Here is a 23,097-nt window from a genome sequence, read left to right as displayed (position 1 = left end):
AATATATCCATCAACACAGAATAATGAGAGGTGCAGATAGAGAATTCAGTAAAAGGAGTTGTTGCTATGTGCACATGGTAAGTCTCAGTGGGGACGAATTATGCAGTTGTGTGTTTCTGGCTGACATCAAACTAACATCAGTTCCTCCTCTATAAAGTAAGATAGAATTGGTGTATGCTGGTTGAGGAGGTTGTGATTGCCTTGTGTATACAACCCAATTTACAGTCTGTGTTATGTAAAGTGCAATATTGTGATTGCTAGCCAATATGAAGAGATATTCTGTGTTCTGGGCAATCAGAGCGAGTAGCACAGGTATTATTATTATTATTATACAGGATTTATATAGCGCCGACAGTTTACACAACACTTGTAGACATTACGTAGGGAGACATTATCAGTCACCCAAAGGTCAAAGATCAAAACAAATTGAGTAGACTATGGGTAGTGTGGCCTGTTGAAAGAATAGTATAGACATCAGTAAGAAGGGAAAATTGATTTACGGTCAACAGCCTATTTTACACTGCATGGGACTAATGACTTACTGAACTTAACTCTAGGAAACAGCTCAAATGTTTATACGTACCTTCACTTTTATATAGGGACAGCTTTGGTTTAGGGGTAAGAAAATCACTTACCTACTGTGCTTCTTTTCATGTAGGCCAATTATTATTAGGAGGACTAGGAGAGTAAGGAATCCAAACACACATCCTAGGACTATTCCCAGGGTATTGTCTGAAAGGCAAATAAATTCAGATTTAGAAGGCATCATGTGTATATTCTTTATGCAGCTATGCAATTTCAAAAGTTCCCAAATAAAATATTTAATAATTTACATGACCATAATGTCAATAAATTATATTGTAAGAACAATATGACTATTATTAAAAAGACATATTTAGAAAGACAGACGTTATAAACAGATATCAAACAGTCTTTATGCGTAAAACTGCAGAAACTATAGAAACATATTAGATTTGAGTTATGTGACGTCAGAAACACAAAGGAGCCCCTGCTTCTTCTCGGGTGACAAGCATCATTCAAAAATGTAAAGGCGTGCTTTTCCGCTTGAAAATGTGAAGGCGTGCTTTTTCGCTTGAAAATGCGAAGGCGTGATTTTCCTCAATTGCTGTGCAACAATCGTGTTTGTTGTGCCATTGAAGGATAATGGCATCCAAACGGGCACAGCCTGTTGTGATGCGATTGTCATTTGATTTGGGATTCTGCCCCTGATTCTGCCCACGATCCCAAATCATGAGATGTGAACAAGGCCTTAGAAATAATTTTGTGAAGCCTGAGGTTGACAGTGGCAGGAATATCCTCTTTTGAGAAAATCAAGTTCTTGATTTGAGAGTTCTTTTGAGAAAATCAGTAGCTTCTTCTTCTGTAGGCATAGATTTTAACCCCAATTTTTGTTTTTTTTTACACAAGTTCACATGCACCAGATTCAAAGATCAAACTTTTTTTCACCAACTGGACACATCAGGAGGGTGAATATTCCACAAATAGCAATAAAATCCTGCCCGAATCCTGCCCGAAGGTGTAACCCTTCCCAACTCTATCCAAAATTAAAAAAGTGAAGCTTTGCCTAGATACACTAACAAAGAAACCGCAAGTTAGTAAGTAAATACACCTGAGACACAACCAGGCATAGTACCACACTTTTGGGCCATGTTTGGGGTGCATTAGGCCATCAATGGTTTACCATCTAGATTAGCCCTTTAGTCAGTGCTTACTTGAGACTCCTCCTTTGTTCCCCTTGTGACAATTAATAAGCAGTAAATACTGAAACTGTACTAATACATCTGAGATGAAGCTGGTCATAAACTTTGGCTTATGCTTTTTAAATGTCAGGGTTAATTGTTAGTCCCTGTCTGGCCAAGTAGGAAAACTTTCACTTGGACATGCATTGTTATGTTCAGTGTGCTGTTTCAATGCTGTAATCTAATTTGTGTGGGCAGACACAAAAAAGGGCCTCAGGCTAGACTAGTTTGGCAGAGTTTAAGCATACAGTGCCGGGCACGATTTATTCAGACATTTCTCACTCTGGTTATGCACCACTGACATATAAGAAAGCACAATCAATGGTTATTCAGTCAAGATACTGGCTCATCTTTTATCTGAGCCTCTTTACTAATCAGCTTTATCATTAATACTGTTTTCCAGGGTGGAGACATGAACAGAATGTTCTACTCCTTCATAAGCATTGGGCAGGGATCAGGCAGTGGCTTACAAAGAATTAATTGATAAGTTCATGAAAAGTAAAGTGAGTGATCAGAAGCCACCCGCCCACTAAGGGTCACATATGGGAATCGGTGACTCAAAGAGAAAAAAAGATGATTTCTCAAACTTTACATTGTATCAAATATATATATATATATATATATATATATATATATATATATATATATATATATATATACATATATACCAAACAGCAAAAAACAGCATATTAAAATATGGTATTCAAATTATGTTTATAAATTGCATAAAAATTTATTTTTGCTTTTATCATAATATAGTTTTAAACCATGAATACTTGAAATTACCATACCATGCACAATATAATGATTGTATTTCATTTTTAAGACAAATGGTGATTATAATATTGCTGTAAGGAATTTTTGTATCCTACGATTTACAGCTATTACCCTTGAGGCATTAGTTAGGAGAGTATGAAGAAAATCCACTAAAGTATAATTAATAATAACAAAAACAAAACTAAGAACATTATATCATTAAATGACATTAGCTTGATTTTCTCTCTTTGTGAAGTCTTGGGTAGTTTTCTAACAGTTTAGCACACTCTACAGGAAATGTTAATTTTTCTAGAAAAACAAAATTGTTAAGAATTTTAACTAGCACATATTAACAAAACAAACCATTTGTGCTTTCTGGGTACTTTTATTCCACTAAAATTGTATAGATTTTTTTAAATAAAAGTATTAAATGTCATGTTTAACCTTTTCCAGATCACATAACACATATATATGCTGCAGCAGGGAAAGTAGGCTTTAGTGCCACAGTGGTCACATGATCAGGAAGCTGCTCCACCTCCTGACATTAAGGCAGGGTTCACATATGCTGCGGCTCCCAGCAAGGGGCCAGGTGAGCCCTTATTCACTGATTCAGGTGTGAATCAAATTTTTGTCTGAATTTGTACCTGAATTGGAACCATAGACGCATTGGACCCTTTCCAAATGCAGACCACGGCCAGAGCGAAAGTGGGTGAACCATCTCCATTGCGAGCCAGGTTCAGTACACTCTCCTGTCGTGTGAATTGCATGCGGGAAAAACTAGCATCCAATTCGCATAAGTGTGAACCCAGCTTGAAGCCCACTTTAAAAATACGTAAAAACATTCATAAAGCAGTGAATGGGATTTTCACCATTTTCACTTGGTGGAGAATCAATTGCTGTCATTTAAAACACATGAAACTGGAAAATGCACCTAAAGAGAATGTCAGTTTTACATCTTTATAAATATGACCCTAAAGGTTTACTTTCCAGAATTCATCTATATTTAACAAATATAATGTTCATTGTTGAGGTGTTTGCATTTAGGCTCTCACAGTAACTGCATATGTGTGTTCCAGATGGATAAAAATGTTAAAAAAAATAAAAAATGTTGGTGACATTTAAGTAATATGTTTTAATTTTTTTTTGTCTAGATACAGTTACTCTGGTCCTTTTGTGGTTTGAAAAACAGAAACAAAATAAAGATTGTTTTTAAGCTATCTTTTAATGGAAATGAAAACAGAATCAAAACTGCAGTATGCTGTTATAGTTTTTTAATATAGAAAAAAGAACATGAGTAAAAAATGCATTGTTGTTATCTTTGTAAATAAAAAATAAACAAAATGTAAGACGAGTATAATGCTGCAAATGTCTTTCTGTTTCTAAAAGAAATAAAATGAAGACTAAAGTCTAGTACACACAATCAGAAAATCGGACGAAAAATACTGCGATTTTATTTTATCAGTACAGTTTTGGACCTAAAAAAATCAGAAGAACAAGACTGCACATGCTTAGAAACGAAAGAACACATTACTATACAATGTAATACATTACATCACTTCCAAAGTTGTATTCTGTTGTACGTGAATTTTCATAACTTTAGTAACCTATTGGTTTTCGTAATGAGACTAGCATGCAAAAAACAAATCTTTCGTCTGATATTCTCATCATGTGTATGAGGCTTTGAGCTAGACTCACACCGTATCAGGTCCTGCGTGCCATGTTTGCATGGGCACAGCATCACATTCATTTGAATGGACTGCTTTGCCTAGGGGAAATGCAGGGAAAAAGTCGCTGATGCTTTTTTAAAACAGCAGCCATATGAAAAACAGTCACATGGAACTGCATGATGCACGTTTTCGGGTGGTTTCATGCAGCCGAACATGCGCTACGCTTTCTGATGCCATTAAGAATTAAAAGGCACACGTGTGTGTCTGCAAAAGAGCAGTACATTTTTCCTGCAGATTGGGGAATGAGAGCGATTTACCCACAAACCAACTACAGTGTGAACCAAGGCTAAAGATTGGCAAGCAATATAATTTCAGCTTGCCAACAATCTTTTTGCTTGTTAGTAGGGCAAATTGACATGTGGTTCTGGAGGCAATAGAAAAGCATATATTTATGTGGGCTTTCCCTTATAGCAATAGACAAGCATATATTTATGTATGCTTTCCCTTATAGCTATATGCTTTGTGAAATGAAAATTATTCCGTGCTTGGTTCTGTGAGAGGCAAGTGCACCACTTTACCAGACCCACCAAGCCAGTGGTGTTGTAATTACAAGCATATTAACACTAATCATTACCAGAATGACTCCATGGAAACGTTCATGAAATCAAACAACACTGAAAAGGAGTACAGATTATGCCTTCCAGGATTTTGTGCTTTTGCATTTTTAAATGGAAAGAAAAATGAGAGGAAAATGTAGTTTGTTAAAGAAGCAATTTTGCCTTTTTTTTTCTTGACATGGTAAAATCATTCAATCATTTCTCATGGTGCTTACACTAAATTACACTGGAAGTGCACGCTGTGCACAGCAACTTGTTGATGGCCCTTGCTCACTGCTTAAATTTGCATTACTAAACAGCTGCGCAGAAATAATTTGAATAGTCTGGGCTGAGCATAAAAGTGCTTGAGTAAAATTATTGAAATAACAGCAGCATTTATTGCTGATACAGAAATCTTCTTTAGAAAGAATTTGTATAAGAGACTGTATCTAAAAGAGGTCTAAATACTGTCAAACTAAAAGTACCCATGCCTTCATGCAAATGTCCATATGTAGTACAATATGACCATTTATTAACATAAAACAATTGCCAACAACCAAATTAGCGTTAACCACTATGACGTTGATCTAATTGCTTGTTAATGAAATATCAAATGCCTAACAGCTTATTAATGTGAACCTGTCACATACCTTAAAAGATAAATCCAATCATATTATGAGAAAAAGGTGCATAAGCAGATCTTACCTTCATAACAAACTAAAAAAAAACAGTCAGCATATTTATAAGTTAGACAGCCGCAGTTCAAAGTTACTTTGCTCTGAAAACACAGTAATATTTGGCAGCTAGAATTCTGAAGCCAGAAAACCAGGGTGATGGAATGGTGGACAACCCACCTGGGCCTTTCACAAATGGCACACATGAATGACAAACCAACTCCTCAAGATGCCCACCAACTGCCTTCCATGTCTGAGTTGACCAGGATAGCTATGGACACAAAGTCCACATTATCAGCAGCCATTATGGATGTATGTAAAAATATAAAGTGCAGTGCTTCAAAGGCGAATCAAAGATAATGCATAAGTAAATAAGGCATATAATATCTATAATGTGCAAATGTTCAAAAATTATTGTAATTACTGTGTGATACTGATTATGCATGTGACCAACACAATACAGAAAAAAACATGCATTGTATAATGCAATAAGTGCAATTATAAAGTGCAATAGCATATGAAGTGCCAAAAATAATAAATCATTCAGTGAAAGGTTCATTAAATGGCTTGAGTTTAAAGAAAAGATACCACGTGAGATATAGAGCCTGGATCAAATGCTTGACCACGTGATACCCGTCACCACAGTGAGATAAAAGGCTTACCAGAAAGCCAGCGACCACCCTTATTCAGGGGCAATCACAAAGCGTGTGTGGGATCAATGATCCCATAGAAGGATGTTCAGATGTCCTGAGCGTCTCCCACCAGAAGCCTCCACATCCACCAGGCGATGGTCAGACCAGAACAGATATCCACAGTATCAGGACTGGTGCAAACATGCAAAGAAGCAAAGACTCCAATAGTGCAGTATTGTCTCTTTAACCTCCCTGGCGGTATGATTATTTCTGATTTTAGGTGCTGAAAGCAGTACAATGTTTTGCATGGAAATTTGGTGTTTTATATTGTAGGCCTGCAATTCTTAGGAATAACTCATTTAAATCTGTCCAAACCAGAGTCAAGTAGACATCCCGGGTATAATAAAGTTTGACACACAAAATAATAAATTATAATATTATAAATAATTATAACAAATAATAATATAATAATATTAAAACATTTTCAATAATGTAATCAAATCCAAAACACTGAAATTTGCTCAGTTTTGAATTATCACTGTCATTAGATTTAGTGTTTGATGACGAATTTCCCCACAAATCGCTATTGCTCAATTCTGCAAGTGATTCTAATTTATTATCGCTGTTTTCTAGCTGGTCTAAAAACACTTTTGACATAAAGGGACACTTTTTGGTTGCTATGGACAATCTCCAAATTCTAGGCAGAAAAAAAACAGTATTTAAAATATAAAAGTGCATGCAGGGCACTGGACAGACCACTAGGGACAAAGGGGATGTGTAATTTCTATTATACAGTACTGTAATCTGTAAGATTACAGTGTACTGTATGTGTACTATGTTTTTACTTTTTTGAATTTGGTGCTGATCTCGCTCCTGTGGGTTGCAACATTGCAGGGAACAGAACTCGGCAGCACTTGGCACTGTGTGAATCGAGCAAGGAGACAGCTCGCACACACACCGGGGAGACATTGCAGGATCCAGGGACAAGGTAGGTAACTTTCCCTGTATCCTGCGATGCGATCCCAAGTCTGGCTCCGGGTTACCGCTAATGGTATTGAAATTCCACCCCGAGCCAGACTCTGGAATACCGCCAGGGAGGTTAAGGTATATTTAATGGTAAAAATTGCAGTGCTACATACAGGTATTCTGACTCAAATGAGTCTCCAATGCGAATTAAAATAAAAAGGATTCATTGCAAGTATAAAATTCACAAAAAACATGTGTAGGTGATCACAGATGCGAAGAGCGTGTGAGCGTGGTGTCCCGATGATCGTTTCGTCATATGTGACATCATCAGGGGTACGCCCACATGTCTGCACTGATGCTCTATGTAGTCAATTGGCAAGACAGAGGGGTGCTGCCATTGGTTAGGGTCAAATGGCCCAAAAGCACTCATTGGGTGGACAGACCAGACCTATCATGGATAAAGAGAGAGTGCTCCATGTAGCCATTGGCTGAACTGTATGTCCATCAACCCAAGAGAGTATAAACTGAGCATTGCTATTTTTTAATTGTGCTGCCATCTTGTGGTGAAAAAGAAAAAGGCGATTTGTCTATACAAATAAAACTAGAGGCTAACTTCCATGTGTTGTCAACAAGCCTCAACTAATCAACAATACACATCATTAGACACTGCATACTTTATTACAGAAGATAAAAACATATATATTATCTCACAAAATTGAGTACACCACTTCCATTTTTGTAAATATTTTATTATATCTTTTCATGTGACAACACTGAAAACATGACACTTTGCTACAATGTAAAGTAGTGAGTGTACAGCTTATATAACAGTGTAAATTTGCTGTTCCCTCAAAATGACTCAACACACAGCCATTAATGTCTTAACCACTGGCAACAAAAGTGAAAATGTCAAAATTGGGCCCAATTAGCCATTCTTCAGTATTGTCACATGAAAAGATATAATAAAATATTTACAAAAATGTGAGGGATGTACTCACTTTTGTGAGATACTGTATACATAACGAATCTAAATATACAAATTATTATCAATAATAAAGGGAAAAAAATATAATAGTAAAATGAAATAAAATAAAATAAAAGCAAAAAAAGGGCCAGAAGTCTAGAACAGGATAAGTATGCAACAGCAAGACTGTGCAACTGTGCAATAGTGCAACAGCAACTATTATTGATAAAGCAGTTGATGTCCCACTCCACATTCAAGCCCCTGGGCACGAGACCCCAATTTATGTATCCACTTGGTCTCGGTCCTAGAGATATTTCACTTGCCATTGCTCCCACGCCAATGAGGTACATATTTTTCAAGGGCAACAAAAGTAGTACCCCTAGGGCAGGGGTCTCAAACTGGCGGCCCTCCAGCTGTTGCAAAACTACAAGTCCCAAGAGGCTTTGCAAGGCTGTCAGTTATAAGCATGGCTCCCACAGGCAGAGGCATGATGGGACTTGTAGTTTCTCAACAGCTGGAGGGCCGCCAGTTTGAGACCACTGCCCTAGGGTCTTGATTGTGTTTTAGGTCATAGTGCTTAGAAACATTATACTTATCAAAGCCTTTACAGATGCTAGTAATGTGTTCCTCTAATCTAATATGCAGCATTCGAATAGTGTGCCCCACATATTCAAGGTCACAAGGACACCTGAGGAGGTAGACTATACATTTCGTTGTGCATGTAATGAACGTTTTTATAGGGTAAGTGAACCCTGTGCCCACTGAGGTAAATTCAGTAATCCGCCTACCATGATGGGTATTGATTTTGCAAGCCCAGCACTTCCCGCACAAATAATACCCCTTCAGGTCCCCAAAGAAAGTGGGTATAATGGGCGGATCAGGAACATTTGGTGCTATTGTGTTTTCCGTAGATTAGAAGCTGGGCCTGCAAAATCAATACAATACTATAAAAACGTTCATTACATGCACAACAAAATGTGTCCTCTAGCTCCTCAGGTGTCCTTGTGGCCTTGAATATGTGGGGCGAACCATTCAAATGCTGCATATTAGATTGGGGGAACACATAACTAACATCTGTAAGGGCTTTGATAAGCATAACGTTTCTAAGCACTATGATCTAATACACAATCGGGACCCTAGGAGTACTACTTTTGTTGCCCTGGAAAAATAGGTACACCGTTGGCGTGGAAGCAATGGCAGGCAAAATATCTTTAGGGCCGATTCCAATTGGATACATAAATTGGGGTCTCGTGCCCAGGGGCTTGAATGTTGGGTGGGACATCAACTGCTTTATCAATAATAATAATAGTTGATGTCCCCTTCTCATATATACACAGTCTTGCTGTTGCATACTTATCCTGTTTTAGACTTCTGGCCCTTTTTTTGCTTTTATTTTATTTTATTTCATTTTACTATTATTATTTTTTCGTTTGATTATTGATAGTAATTTGAATATTTTGATAATTTAGATATATATATATATATATATATATATATGTTTGTATCTTCTGTAATAGTATGCAGTGTCTAATGATATGTATTGTTGATTAGTTAAGGCTTGTTGGCAACACCTCAAAGCTAGCCTCTATTATTATCTGAATAGACAAAGCACCTTTTTCGTTTGTACCACAAGATGGCAGCACAGTTAAAATAGCAAAGCTGTTTAATTCAGTTTATACTCTCTTGGGTTGATGGACATACAGTTCAGCCAATGGCTGCATGGAGCACTCTCTCTTTATCCATGATAGGCCTGGTCTGTCCACCCAATGAGCGCTTTTGAGCCATTTGACCCTAACCAATGGCAGCGCTCCTCTGTCTTGCCAATGGACTATATAGAGCGTCGATGAAGATGTGTGAGCGTACCCCTGATGACGTTACATCTGACAAAACAATAGTCGGGACGCCACGCTCACACGCTCTGTGCATGCGCGATCGCCTACACACGTTTGTTTGTGGATTTTACACTTGCAAGGAATCCTTTTTATTGTAATGCGCACTGGAGACTCGTTTGAGTCAGCATACCTGTATGCAGCACTACAATTTTTACCATTAAATATACCTTAAAGAGACAATACTGCACTATTGGAGTCTTTGCTTCTTTGCATGTTTGCACCTCCTGATACTGTGGATATCTGTTCTGATCAGACCATCGCCTGGTGGATGTGGAGGCTTCTGGTGGGAGACACATTTAGGACATCTGGACATCCTTCTATGGGATCATTGATCCAACAAGCGCTTTGTGAAGGGTGGTTGCTGGCTTTCCGGTAAACCTTTTATATCACTGTGGTGACGAGTATCACGCGGTCAAGCATTTGATCCAGGCTCTATATCTCATGTGGGATCTTTTCTTTAAATTCCAGCCATTTAATGAACTTTTCACTGAATGATCTATTTCACTTTCAATATCACGCAGTAATTACAATGATTTTTGCACATTTGCACTTTATAGATATTATATGGCATATTTGCATATGCATTATCTTTGATTCACCTTTGAAGATCTGCACTTTATATTTTTACATTTGATTTAGTGCCCAATATCTGGGTTATGGTGCTCAGCTGCTGTGTTGTTTGATTTTTTTTACTGAGCGCTGATATTCATTTATATTCATTATGGATGTATGAACAGATCCTGCTGCCATGTCTGTCAGAGTCAAGAAGATAATGGGATACATACATTAAATCCCTACAGCAAACAGAGATTCACAACAAACATCTGATTTCTTTCAATAGATACATTGAAGATCTCAACAATCGAGGTAGGAAGCACATTATCAGAATTAGAAGACTACCTCAATCAATTGCAGAACCTCTTGGACTACCTGCTAGAGTTTCCAATAGATTTTGACAGGTTACATTGGATCTCTGTGCCCAAGTGGTTCGACAGATGGCCCACCAAGGAAATGGTTGATTAAATCCCTCTGATGGACGAGATTTTAGCTGCAAAAGACAACAATCAGATCCAAGATTCTGAAATACCACTATTCTAAGATCTGATGACGATCTTAGAATAGGGCACTGCACCCCCTATTGTCTCTCCTATGAGACAAAGGCATTGCTACAGCCAATTGAGATCTCTGAATGAAACAAATACATGTTTATGCCTTCACCTGATGCATCAAATCTAGATTCACCAGATGGTTCTCACAGGAAGCTCCTACCAAAGAACAGGAGAGCTTTTCAACCCGGCATATAACCCATGCTAGAATGGATCACTGGAGTCCCAGTGCTTTGCCTAGGGCATTCAACTAATCATTTCTGTTAACTCTGTAATATGTACACTCATCAGCCACTTTATTAGGTACACCTGTCCAATTGCTTGGTAACACAAATTGATAATCTGCCAATCACATAGTAGCAACTCAATGCATTTAGACATCTAGATGTGGTGAAGACGACCTGCGGAATTTCAAGTTCCTGATGTTATTAAAGTATTTTTTCTTACACTGTCTTCTTTAGTTCAGATGCTAAATTTGGTGGCTTGTAATCCTAAACCTAATGCTTTAAAACGTAAGTTAGTCTAGGCCACCATGGCCGAAAACATGTTTTGTTTCCTCAAATTTTAGGAACAGTAGAGATATATACCCTGCTATACATCCCAGGAGTTCTGAGTAAAGCACATTTCCTATCGAGATTACACAAACTGGCTCACAGAACTTTGAAATTTGGAACCACACTTTAATCAAGGGATCCACCATTTGCCTTGGTTGCTCTATTACAATCCTTACCCTGTTCCTGTGCCTCACAAAGCTACTGGGTTTTCACTCCATCCTTATTATGCTGCTGGAGGCAAGGGTGGTTGTTAACTCATGGATGACTTCTCAAGGAGACTTTCCCACTTTTGACCTAAATGGTTTGTGGCTGTCTCTTCAGTATTTTGCTTAATGGGCCATCTCTGCAAGGGTTTGCCCTGTCATGCATTTGCTGCGTGAAATCTTTTACTACAGTGCTGGGGTCAACCTTTATAGAGTTGCTGGTGAGGGGACCCCTGTAAGTGAGGACGGCTAAGACTGTGGTTCTTTTGGGGCCTCCACCTGAGGCCACACATAGACCATGCTTGGCACAGGGGTTCCCTTGCATACCACTAACTGGTCATTTAGTACTGTAGCTCTAAGTTTTACTATTTGTAATTGTTCAAGTATTGGACTGGTGGTGGCGGGAAAAACGACAGGCTAGACAAAACCATACTTAACTCCTTTCTACTACTACAACCCCTACCCCTACTACATCTCTCACACTACTCATCCCCCTTTCATACCCACTACCCTACTACTTGGTTTCTCTTCCATTTGATAATACATCTTCACCCTTGAGCTTTCTTTCCTGTTTTTTCACCAACTTCTCTACTCTTTCCCTAAATACTCTATCTTCCCCACACTCTTCACCTTCTTCCCTCTTTTTATAACTCCCCCCCCCCCCTTCCTACACTTGTTTACTAACTAACCAGACGTGTTAAAGTGTTGAAACAACACCCATAGCTACCTGCACAGTGGACCTTCACTCCAACAAAATGCTATATTCAATATATTTACATACACACAATTCCTCTGTAATAAAGTTCAAAGTGAATATATATACAGTGGGGACGGAAAGTATTCAGACCCCCTTAAATTTTTCACTCTTTGTTATATTGCAGCCATTTGCTAAAAACATTTAAGTTAATTTTTTTCCTCATTAATGTACACACAGCACCCCATATAGACAGAAAAACACAGAATTGTTGACATTTTTGCAGATTTATTAAAAAAGAAAAACTGGAATATCCCATGGTCCTAAGTATTCAGACCCTTGCTCAGTATTTAGTAGAAGCACCCTTTTGATCTAATACAGCCATGGGTCTTTTTGGGAAAGATGCAACAAGTTTTTCACACCTGGAGTTGGGGATCCTTTCCTCCTTGCAGTTCCTCTCCAGTTCTGTCAGGTTGGATGGTAAACATTGATGGGCAGCCATTTTTAGGTCTCTCCAGAGATGCTCAATTCGGTTTAAGTAAGGGGCTCTGGCTGGGCCATTCAAGAACAGTCACGGAGTTGTTGTGAAGCCACTCCTTCCTTATTTTAGCTGTGTGCTTAGGGTCATTGTCTTGTTGGAAGGTAAACCTTCGGCCCAGTCTGAGGTCCGGTCTTGCACTGAGGAGAGGCTTTCGTCGGGCCATTCTGCCATAAAGCCCCAACTGGTGGAGGGCTGCAGTGATGGTTGACTTTCTACAACTTTCTCCCCTCTCCCGACTGCATCTCTGGAGCTCAGTTACAGTGAACTTTGGGTTCTTCTTTACCTCTCTCACCAAGGCTCTTTTCCCCCGATAGCTCAGTTTGGCTGGACGGCCAGCTCTAGGAAGGGTTCTGGTCGTCCCAAACGTCTTCCATTTAAGAATTATGGAGGCCACTGTGCTCTTAGGAACCTTAAATGCAGCAGAAATGTTTTTATGACCTTGGCCAGATCTGTGCCTTGCCACAATTCTGTCTCTGAGCTCTTCAGGCAGTTCCTTTGACCTCATGATTCTCATTTGCTCTTACATGAACTGTGAGCTATAAGGTCTTATATAAACAGGTGTGTAGCTTTCCTAATTATTATTATTATTATACATGATTTATATAGCGCCAACAGTTTACACAGTGCTTTACAATGTATAGGGGGTGACAACACAATTACAGTACAATACAAAAGGTACAGGAGGGCCCTGCTTGTAGAGCTTACATCCTAAAGGGAGGGGGTGGTGGTACAATAGGTAATAGCTGCAGAGAATGACTTGATTTCCTAATCAAGTCCAATCAGTATAATCAAACACAGCTGGACTCAAATGAAGGTGTAGAACCATCTCAAGGATGTTCAGAAGAAATGGACAGCACCTGAGTTAAATATGAGTGTCTCAGCAAAGGGTCTGAATACTTAGGACCATGTGATATTTCAGTTTTTCTTTTTTAATAAATCTGAAAAAATGTCAACAATTCTGTTTTTTTCTGTCAGAAATTTTCTGTCAATATGGGGTGCTGTGTGTACATTAATGAGGAAAAAATGAACTTAAATGATTTTAGAAAATGGCTGCAATATAACAAAGAGTGAAAAATTTAAGGGGGTCTGAATACTTTCCATCCTCACTGTATGTATATGTATGTAAAGATCATCTTTTGCAAAAGTTCCAATCTTGTATTTACATGTTTTTCCATTATTGCTAAATCTTATCTTGCATTATCATCAATATGGACAAACATATAAAGTGCCCCAAATAAAGATGATTCCACCAAAAGTGCCTCCAATTCTCACACCCAGTATTTAAAATCACTCCCCCCCCAAAAAAAAGAGTCTCATAACACTTTGAACATGTGCAAGCTCTTGTCAGCATCAATATTTTCTCCCACATGCCTTACCATCAGCACTTTATCTCCATCAGGACCATATAAAAACCAAATAACAAAAGAGGGTTCAATGCATAAAAAGATAATGAAAGATTTCCTGGACTGGGTAAAATTTCACCTGAGAACTAATTTTACCTCCCTTTATACAGAAGGAACACTACCCTCTGGACATCCAGGTATGTCCAGGTCATGGACTACATAATGAACAATAAAGCAAAACACAAAGTTCCCCGGGCTCTTTTAAGAAGATCTGTGCAATGAGTATGATGACCAGACATACAATCTCATGTTGCTGCTTAAACTACATAGTGAAGACCACCTTTGGTAACGAACAACGGGAAACAATGAGGTTGATTTACTAAAACTGGAGCGTGCACTATCTAATGCAGCTGTGTATGGTAGCCAATCAGCTTCTAACTTCAGCTTGTTCAATTAAGCTATGACAAAAAAAATGGAAGCAGATTGGTTTCTATGCTGAGTTGCACCAGATTGTGCACTCCCCAGTTTTAGTAAATCAACCCCAATGTGTACATTTAGACACAAGTGCTCCATCTGCACTTCTTTTCATGAAACGAAATACAAATTTATTTTGAGATAGTTTTAAAGTCCATATTTCCTAACAAGATATTACAGCCTAAACTTGGAATACTCTGTAGACTACAATGTATCTAAGAAACATGGCCTGGAAAGGACCCACTCTAGCTTATGACTGGATAATGAAAGGGCAATGAGAGGGCAGCAGTGCTTTCATAAGGTTATCCTCTGCTTTTTCGTGCCATAATCATTTTAACAGACAGCATAGTTTAAAGCCTGAGTGTTTACAGAAGGTTACATAGGATACTACTATGAAAGACGCAGGTACATATGCTAGTAGTATTGAATAAAGAAGTGTTTCTTATATTTTTCTGGAGTATTCTTGATACTGATCCTGAAACTGGAAAAGCATGATATACTGTAACTCCCTAACTGATGTTAAACTGGCCAGTATTTCCCAAGTCATTACACATGTTATTCATGGAAATGATATTATTATTACCGCATTTATCGGCGTATAACACGCACCTTCATTTTAGGAGGGAAGTTTCAGGAATAAAAACTTACATTTTAAATTAAGAACTTTGAAGCAAAATAAGGATCAGGGCTCATCAATGCAGCCTCACCATTGCCCATCTGTAGCCTGATTAATGCCATCTGCAGTCTCACAATTGCCCATTAATGCAGCCTGATCAATGCCCATCTACAGCCTCACAATTGCCGATCACTGCAGCTTGATCAATGCCCATATGCAGCCTCAACTTTGCCATAAATGCAACCTGATCAGTGCCCATTTGCAGCCTCACCTTAGATTACTGCTGCCTCAGAGGGGACAGGATGAGTGCCGTCAGATTATATACAGCGCAAATCTGTTTACTCGGCAGCCTCTTTAATATAAAGTTCTATGATAGACAGAACACTGGCCCGATGCCGGCCCAGGAGACGGGACTTCCTATTAGCGAGGCCGCTGAGTAAACAGGAGATTCTCGCTGTATGTAATCTGATGGCTCTCGTCCTGTCCCCTCCCTGTTCCCTCCCAGGCAGCCCAAATTGCAGTATCGGCGTATAACATGCACACACTATTTGCACCCGATTTTCAGGGTGATAAAGTGAGTGTTATACACCAATAAATGCAGTATATAGGATTTATATAGCACCAACAGTTTGCGTAGCGCTTAACAAAATTAAGGCAGACATTACAGTTACATTACAATTTGGTACAAGAGGAATCGGAGGGCACTGCTTGTTAGAGCTTACAACCTAGGAGAGAAGGTCAATTAATAAAAATGGTAATAACTGTGGGGGAATGAGCTGATGGAGAAAGTAAAAGTTCAGTTGTTAGGTAGAAGCAGGATAGGCTTCTTTAAACAGAAGGGATTTCAGGGATCGTCGAATGATTAAAAAATAGTCAAAGTCTCTCAAGGATGATAAACATTTTAATTATATTGTATGTGGTTATTTCGATTTGTAGAGAATGTTGTTTACTTGCAGCATGGAGTCCTGAAGCTGAGTGTTTGTGTGTTATTCCTTATTGTATGGGTGCTTCGTTTTTTATGCGCAACTTAAAATATACTGGAAGGTTATTATGCTTACTATTTAAAAAAGTTAGATACAATAAAACAAATGACAAGTTAAATAAAATAGTAAAATATCTTCAAGCTGTATAAAGCTTCTAGAATAAAGGTAGATGGCACATTTTCTCTCTTTTGCATCTTACCCAACATTAAAGTACACCAGTCATAAGGAAAATATGGAGGCTGCAATTGCTGCCCTCCTCCTGAAAATGCAAGTTGCCTAGCTGTATATGTCTTTAAAACATTGGCTAACTTTAAGGCATAATAATGAAAGTATAGGGACATTAGCAATATACACTATATAAATGAAGGTAAATTGCCCGTGCTCTGTATTTTGAAACTATTCATTTGATACTTTATGAAGTCATATTTAAATGATAAAGTGGCCATAACAAGTAACAAAGAAGAGATACAAAAAAAAAAAATAGTGTTTACATGTGGTGACACATAAATGAAAATTAGAGCAGGTAATTATTCTATTATTAAAGATATGTTCATAAAACAAATGTGCAATTTTTGAAACACACAAGAAAGGAAAAGATTACCATATAAATAAATTACTAAGCTGTCCACAACTCTGCCCCAAAGGTATATCACTAATCTAGTCTCTAAATACCAACATGCAACGCTCTTTCGTCCTCCCAAAACCTCCTGCTCTCTAGTTCCCTTGTCACCTCCTCCAATGCTCGCCTACAGGATTTCTCCAGAGCTTCACCCATTCTCCCTTTGGAACTTTCTACCCCAATCTGTCCGACTGTCCCCTAATCTATCCATCTTTAGATGATCCCTGAAAACCCTTCTCATTAAAGAAGCCTACCCTGCTTCTAACTATTACACTGTTTAACTTTCTTCATCAGCTCCATCCCCACAGTTATTACTTTTTGTATCAATTGACCCTCCCTCCTAGACTGTTTTAGATTGATTGACCTAGTAGAGTGTTGTTTTTGTGGATGATATGGATCATTGGTAATCATGTACATGGCCAATATGGATGTTATGATTTCCTAGGGAGTCACGCACATGGCCAGTATGGATGATGTGGATCCCTAAAGAATCATAACATGGCCAGCTTGAATGATAAGAATCCCAAGGGAACAGTGGCCAGTATAAAGCAATAAGCTACTCAGGGCCATTAAAGCACAGTGTCTACTATTGTCTTACAATTCACTCAGGAAATCCCAGTATTCTGTGACAGACAGCGTAGCAGAACCTTTTGGGATTTTATAACTTTTCCAAAGCCCAAACAGGTGGACCCTCAGCACAGACTGGAAATTTCATAGATACATTGTTTGCATTCTTTGAGAAACTTCATCAAGCCTCATGAAATCCCTGACTAATGTGAGAAAATAACCGTCATGGTATGTTCCCAACAGCAGTGCACAATACATCTCTACAGTTGTCTTGTAAAAATGAAGGAATGCATGCAATCTATTAGTGTCCTCCCATTCATTGTAGCGCACACTCATTCTCTTTTCTGTTGAATAGCTATCTTATGGCACACTTATAACACTTTGTCATTAGAAGAAACCTAACGACAGACATGTATAGTGGCACAAAAACATATTTTAAAGGCAATACATAACAAAGAATATCATACAGAGCATCTTAGGCCGCGTACACACGCGCGGACTGTTTGCCCAACCTTGTTCGTCAAACAGTTTCGGCAAACAGTCCGCTCAAAATTTGCATGAGCGGACTTGCCCACACACGAGCGGACTGTTTGACGAACAAGGTTGGGCAAACAGTTCGCTCAACTTTTGAAATGAACGGACTCGCCCACGTAAGGAGGAGGCAAATCCGCCCATTTCGAGCGCGTGTACAGGTAGGCGGGGCCCGCGAAGGAGACGTCGCGGGCTCCGCCGCCTGGAATGGGCTTAAAGGGGAACCCCAACGCCGAAAAAAATCGGCGTGGGGGTTCCCCCCAAGTCCAGACCAGACCCTTGTCCGAGCACGCTACCCGGCCGGCCAGGAAAGGGGGGCGAGCGAGCGCGCCCCCCCTCCTGAGCCGTACCAGGCCGCGTGCCCTCAACATGGGGGGTGCCTTGGGGAAGGGGGGGCCGCGCGGCCCCCCCACCCCAAAGCACCTTGTCCCCATGTTGATGAGGACAAGGGCCTCTTCCCGACAACCCTGGCCGTTGGTTGTCGGGGTCTGCGGGCGGGGGGCTTATCGGAATCCGGGAGCCCCCTTTAAGAAGGGGGCCCCCGGATACCGGCCCCCCACCCTATGTGAATGAGTATGGGGTACAATGTACCCCTACCCATTCACCTGTGAAATAAAGTACAAAAAAAAACACAACACATGGAAAAAGTATTTTATTGCACAGCTCCGGGGGTCTTCCGTCTTCGGGGGTCTTCTCGCCGGACTCCTCCGCTATGTGTGTGTAGCTCTTTTACTAGCGGAGGAGTCCGGCTTTCTTCCTCCCCGCCGCCGGCCTCTTCTCCCGACTTCGGGGGTCTTGTCCCCCTCTTCGGTTCTTCTGCCGGGCCACCGCGCCTGGTCCGGTGGCCCGGTCTTCTGTCGCCGTCTTCCGTTCTTCTGTCGCCGCCTTCGGTTCTTCTGCCGGGCCACCGCGCCTTCTTGTAGCTCTTTTACAGGCGGTGGCCCGGTCTTCTGTCGCCGCCGCTGTCGTCGTCGTCGCCGCCGCCGCCGCCTTCCGTTCTTGTTCTTCTTCTTGTTCTTCTTCTTGTTCTTCTCCTGGAGATGTTGACTCGACGATCTCTCCGGCCGGAATGCCAGAGCCGCGCTGTGCGGTCACTTATATAGTGACAATGGGGCGGTGTCACATGGTATATGTCACATGGGTTGGTCACATGGTGACCCCGCCCCCTTACGATGTCATAGTCCCCATGTGACATCAACCCATGTGACCAACCCATGTGACATATACCATGTGACACCGCCCCATTGTCACTATATAAGTGGCAGCGGAGCGTGTCCCTGGCATTCCGGCCGGAGAGCTCGTCGAGTCAACATCTCCAGGAGAAGAAGAAGAAGAACAAGAAGAAGAACAAGAACGGAAGGCGGCGGCGGCGGCGGCGGCGGCGACGACGACGACAGCGGCGGCGACAGAAGACCGGGCCACCGCCTGTAAAAGAGCTACAAGAAGGCGCGGTGGCCCGGCAGAAGAACCGAAGGCGGCGACAGAAGAACGGAAGACGGCGACAGAAGACCGGGCCACCGGACCAGGCGCGGTGGCCCGGCAGAAGAACCGAAGAGGGGGACAAGACCCCCGAAGTCGGGAGAAGAGGCCGGCGGCGGGGAGGAAGAAAGCCGGACTCCTCCGCTAGTAAAAGAGCTACACACACATAGCGGAGGAGTCCGGCGAGAAGACCCCCGAAGACGGAAGACCCCCGGAGCTGTGCAATAAAATACTTTTTCCATGTGTTGTGGTTTTTTTTGTACTTTATTTCACAGGTGAATGGGTAGGGGTACATTGTACCCCATACTCATTCACATAGGGTGGGGGGCCGGTATCCGGGGGCCCCCTTCTTAAAGGGGGCTCCCGGATTCCGATAAGCCCCCCGCCCGCAGACCCCGACAACCAACGGCCAGGGTTGTCGGGAAGAGGCCCTTGTCCTCATCAACATGGGGACAAGGTGCTTTGGGGTGGGGGGGCCGTGCGGCCCCCCCTTCCCCAAGGCACCCCCCATGTTGAGGGCACGCGGCCTGGTACGGCTCAGGAGGGGGGGCGCGCTCGCTCGCCCCCCTTTCCTGGCCGGCCGGGTAGCGTGCTCGGACAAGGGTCTGGTCTGGACTTGGGGGGAACCCCCACGCCGATTTTTTTCGGCGTTGGAGTTCCCCTTTAAGCCCATTCCAGGCGGCGGAGCCCGCGACGTCTCCTTCGCGGGCCCCGCCTACCTGTACACGCGCTCGAAATGGGCGGACTTTCCGAGCGGGAACAGTCCGCTCATTTCGAAAGTACAGCGAACAAGCCCACACACGGGCGGACTGTTCGCTCAAACACAGTTTCAGCGGACAGTTTTTCGGAATTTCCGAAAGACTTTGTCCGTCCAACTGTCCGCTGAAACTGTCCGCTGAAAGCCCACACACGAGCGGACTGTCCGCCCAAACACTGTTCAGCGGACAAGGTTGGGCGAACAGTCCGCCCGTGTGTACGCGGCCTCAGAATTTGATCCTGACATTTTATAATATACTTACTGAATATATACTGTGTATCACTGATTTTAAATGTATCCTTTGCTTAAAAAAACGTAAAAACAGCAAGAGCCATTTATCTGGGAGTCCCCAACATTTATAAAAAAATAAACAAAATAACCATTCGAAAAAAAAAATTGCCTTGTAATATGTCTGTAATATTATTGATATCTTCTCTCTGCCTTCTTGCATTAAGATAAAAAGCCTTTTGTGTGTAGCAGCCTCCCCAGCACCCCCTAATACTTACCTAAGCCCCATCTCTATCCAGTGATGTCCACAAATCCCTCAGCCCTCCGGGACTCTCCCTTCTCATTGGCTGAGACACAGCAGCAGCGCCATTGGCTCCCTCGGCTGTCAATCAAAGTCAGTTAGTAATCAGGGAAGAGAGGAGGCAGGGCTAAATGGCAGCTATGTGTTTGAATGGACACAGGGAGCTGCAGCTCGGGGGGGCACTCAACAGGAGGGAGGGGCCTGGAGCAGAAAAGAGGCACCAGAGAAGAGGAGGTTCTGTGCTGCCCTGTGCAAAATCAACTGCGTAGAGCAGGTAAGTATAAGATGTTTGTTATTTATTTATTTTTTTTACTGAGATTTTACAATCACAATAACCCCTTATTGCCCAGCTACGGCATCCTTTTTATAGGGTCTAAATGCCCAGGGATGGGAAGAATCAGCCATCACACCAGCTACCCTTCGTTAGTGTGGACTAAAAGCTGTCTTTGACAACTCAAACCCTGTGCTGGGAGCATGCAGTGAGCATATTCTAAGCACAGAAATATCAGCTGGCCATTGATGCATATGTGCAGTGTGTGGGCTGTAAAGTCCACCCTTTTTCCAACGCATATACTATGAGTTAGGTGTGGGGCAAGAAGTTAATACATTTTTAGCAAGTACATTTATATGTCCCAGTGCCCTACTTACCCAAACCTGCAAGTAGGAAAACACATGTGCCCCTTGGATGCACAGAGTACAAGCAAGGATAGTGCAAGCTCCAATTATTGTGTTGGAGTAAGGAGGATCAGGGAATAGGCTTGCAGCTGGGACTATGTATTAGGTACAAGGAGAATCCACTGCATTTCCAACAAGGAGTGCACACACAAAGATGGATTCATGTACGGGGATGGAGCCACCTGAAGACAGGAACCAGGGAAAGGGGGATTTGAAGAGAGACGGGGGGGGGGGGGTTAAAAACACTTAAATGTTTTTCCTGCATAAAATATATTTGAGATAGGAATCTCATTCATTACTATGTGGTTAGTTCAAACCTATCTCGGCAGCTTGTTCCATGGACAAGTAAATGCACAAAAAATGTATAATTTGTTTTCCACCTGATTTAGTGCTTATAAAATCTCTGTTCTTGAATGTTTCTCCATAACGTCACATATTGCATGGCCAAAAAATATGCATATGAAAAGCACAAAAATGCACATAAATGCATGCTAAAATTTCAAGTCTTGCAACAATAGCATGCGTTACACCACGTGCAGAGGTATGAAAGACTATTAGGGATTTAACAATGAAGAATATTACACTGCCAAACAAAGCTACAGCACAAGAATGTAAAATTAGAACTGATGAAGCATGGCATTCTACAGGAATGTAAATAAAGATGGTTATTTAATAATACAACACAAACAGCAATACTGCATGGCAACTAAACAGATTTTAGCTATCAACAATTAGGATTAGTTAGGAATGAAAGTTATTTAGAATTAGTTGCTATGGATATGAAAAGGAGGGCTTCTGGCTGTTTAGGGCTAATATTATACCAACGCTACCCCAAGACGGTTTTGTCATTGGGTATGTTTGTTCCTCGCTGCATATAAGGGTGTAGAGAAGTGATGGCAAACCTTGGCACTCCAGACGTTTTTGAACTACATTTCCCACGATGCTCAACTACACCGTAGAGTGCGTGAGCATCATGGGAAATGTAGTTCCAGAACATCTGGGATGCCAAGGTTCACCATCACTGGTGTAGAGCATTCTCTGCCATAGCAGGGGTGGCCCCACCGCCTCCCAACACAGCAATTTCCTTGCTTACAGGGCCAGTAAGGTAGGTTTCAGTGGGTATTGCATCACCTATCTTGGTTTCGTGGAGAGAGAAGTACTTTCACCATTTGAAGTAAAATTGTTAAACGAAAAGAGACTATTTAACCCCACTGGTCTTAACGCATTGTTCCACTATCAGATTTGGCTGGAGTTTCTTTTCAATAAGTGCTGCAGGCAAGTACAAACAAAAAAGTTTAAGAAATACACAGGGAATTATCAGGACAGGCTGCTAGAATAAATAGCATCAAACTCCTGAAAATACATCTGTATTCACCATGTCAGAAATTAAAACGCATGTTGCTTCAGATTAAGAACATCTGATGAATAAAGTAAATGTCATAATAGATGTAAAACACATGGGGGGATTTTTGACAATAGTGTGTGCTCTCCCTACTATGAGTATAACCCTCTAAGCAGA

The 23,097-nt window shown here is 41.1% G+C and overlaps 1 protein-coding gene across 1 annotated transcript in view; it reads right to left on the bottom strand.

The window, feature by feature from the left end:
* Nucleotides 1-23,097, bottom strand: part of SUSD2 (sushi domain containing 2) — a 263,794-nt gene that overhangs the window by 19,095 nt on the left and 221,602 nt on the right. The window contains exon 26 of the mRNA XM_077462081.1: nt 636-732. Coding sequence (XP_077318207.1) covers nt 636-732 — 97 coding nt within the window. The remainder of the gene's footprint in view (nt 1-635; nt 733-23,097) is intronic.

The sequence above is a fragment of the Lithobates pipiens genome, unplaced genomic scaffold, assembly GCF_037356315.1.
Source record: "Lithobates pipiens isolate NorthernLeopardFrog02 unplaced genomic scaffold, aLitPip1_a1.2 Scaffold_3, whole genome shotgun sequence".
NCBI lineage: Eukaryota > Metazoa > Chordata > Amphibia > Anura > Ranidae > Lithobates > Lithobates pipiens.
This window is presented reverse-complemented; position numbering and strand designations above follow the sequence as displayed.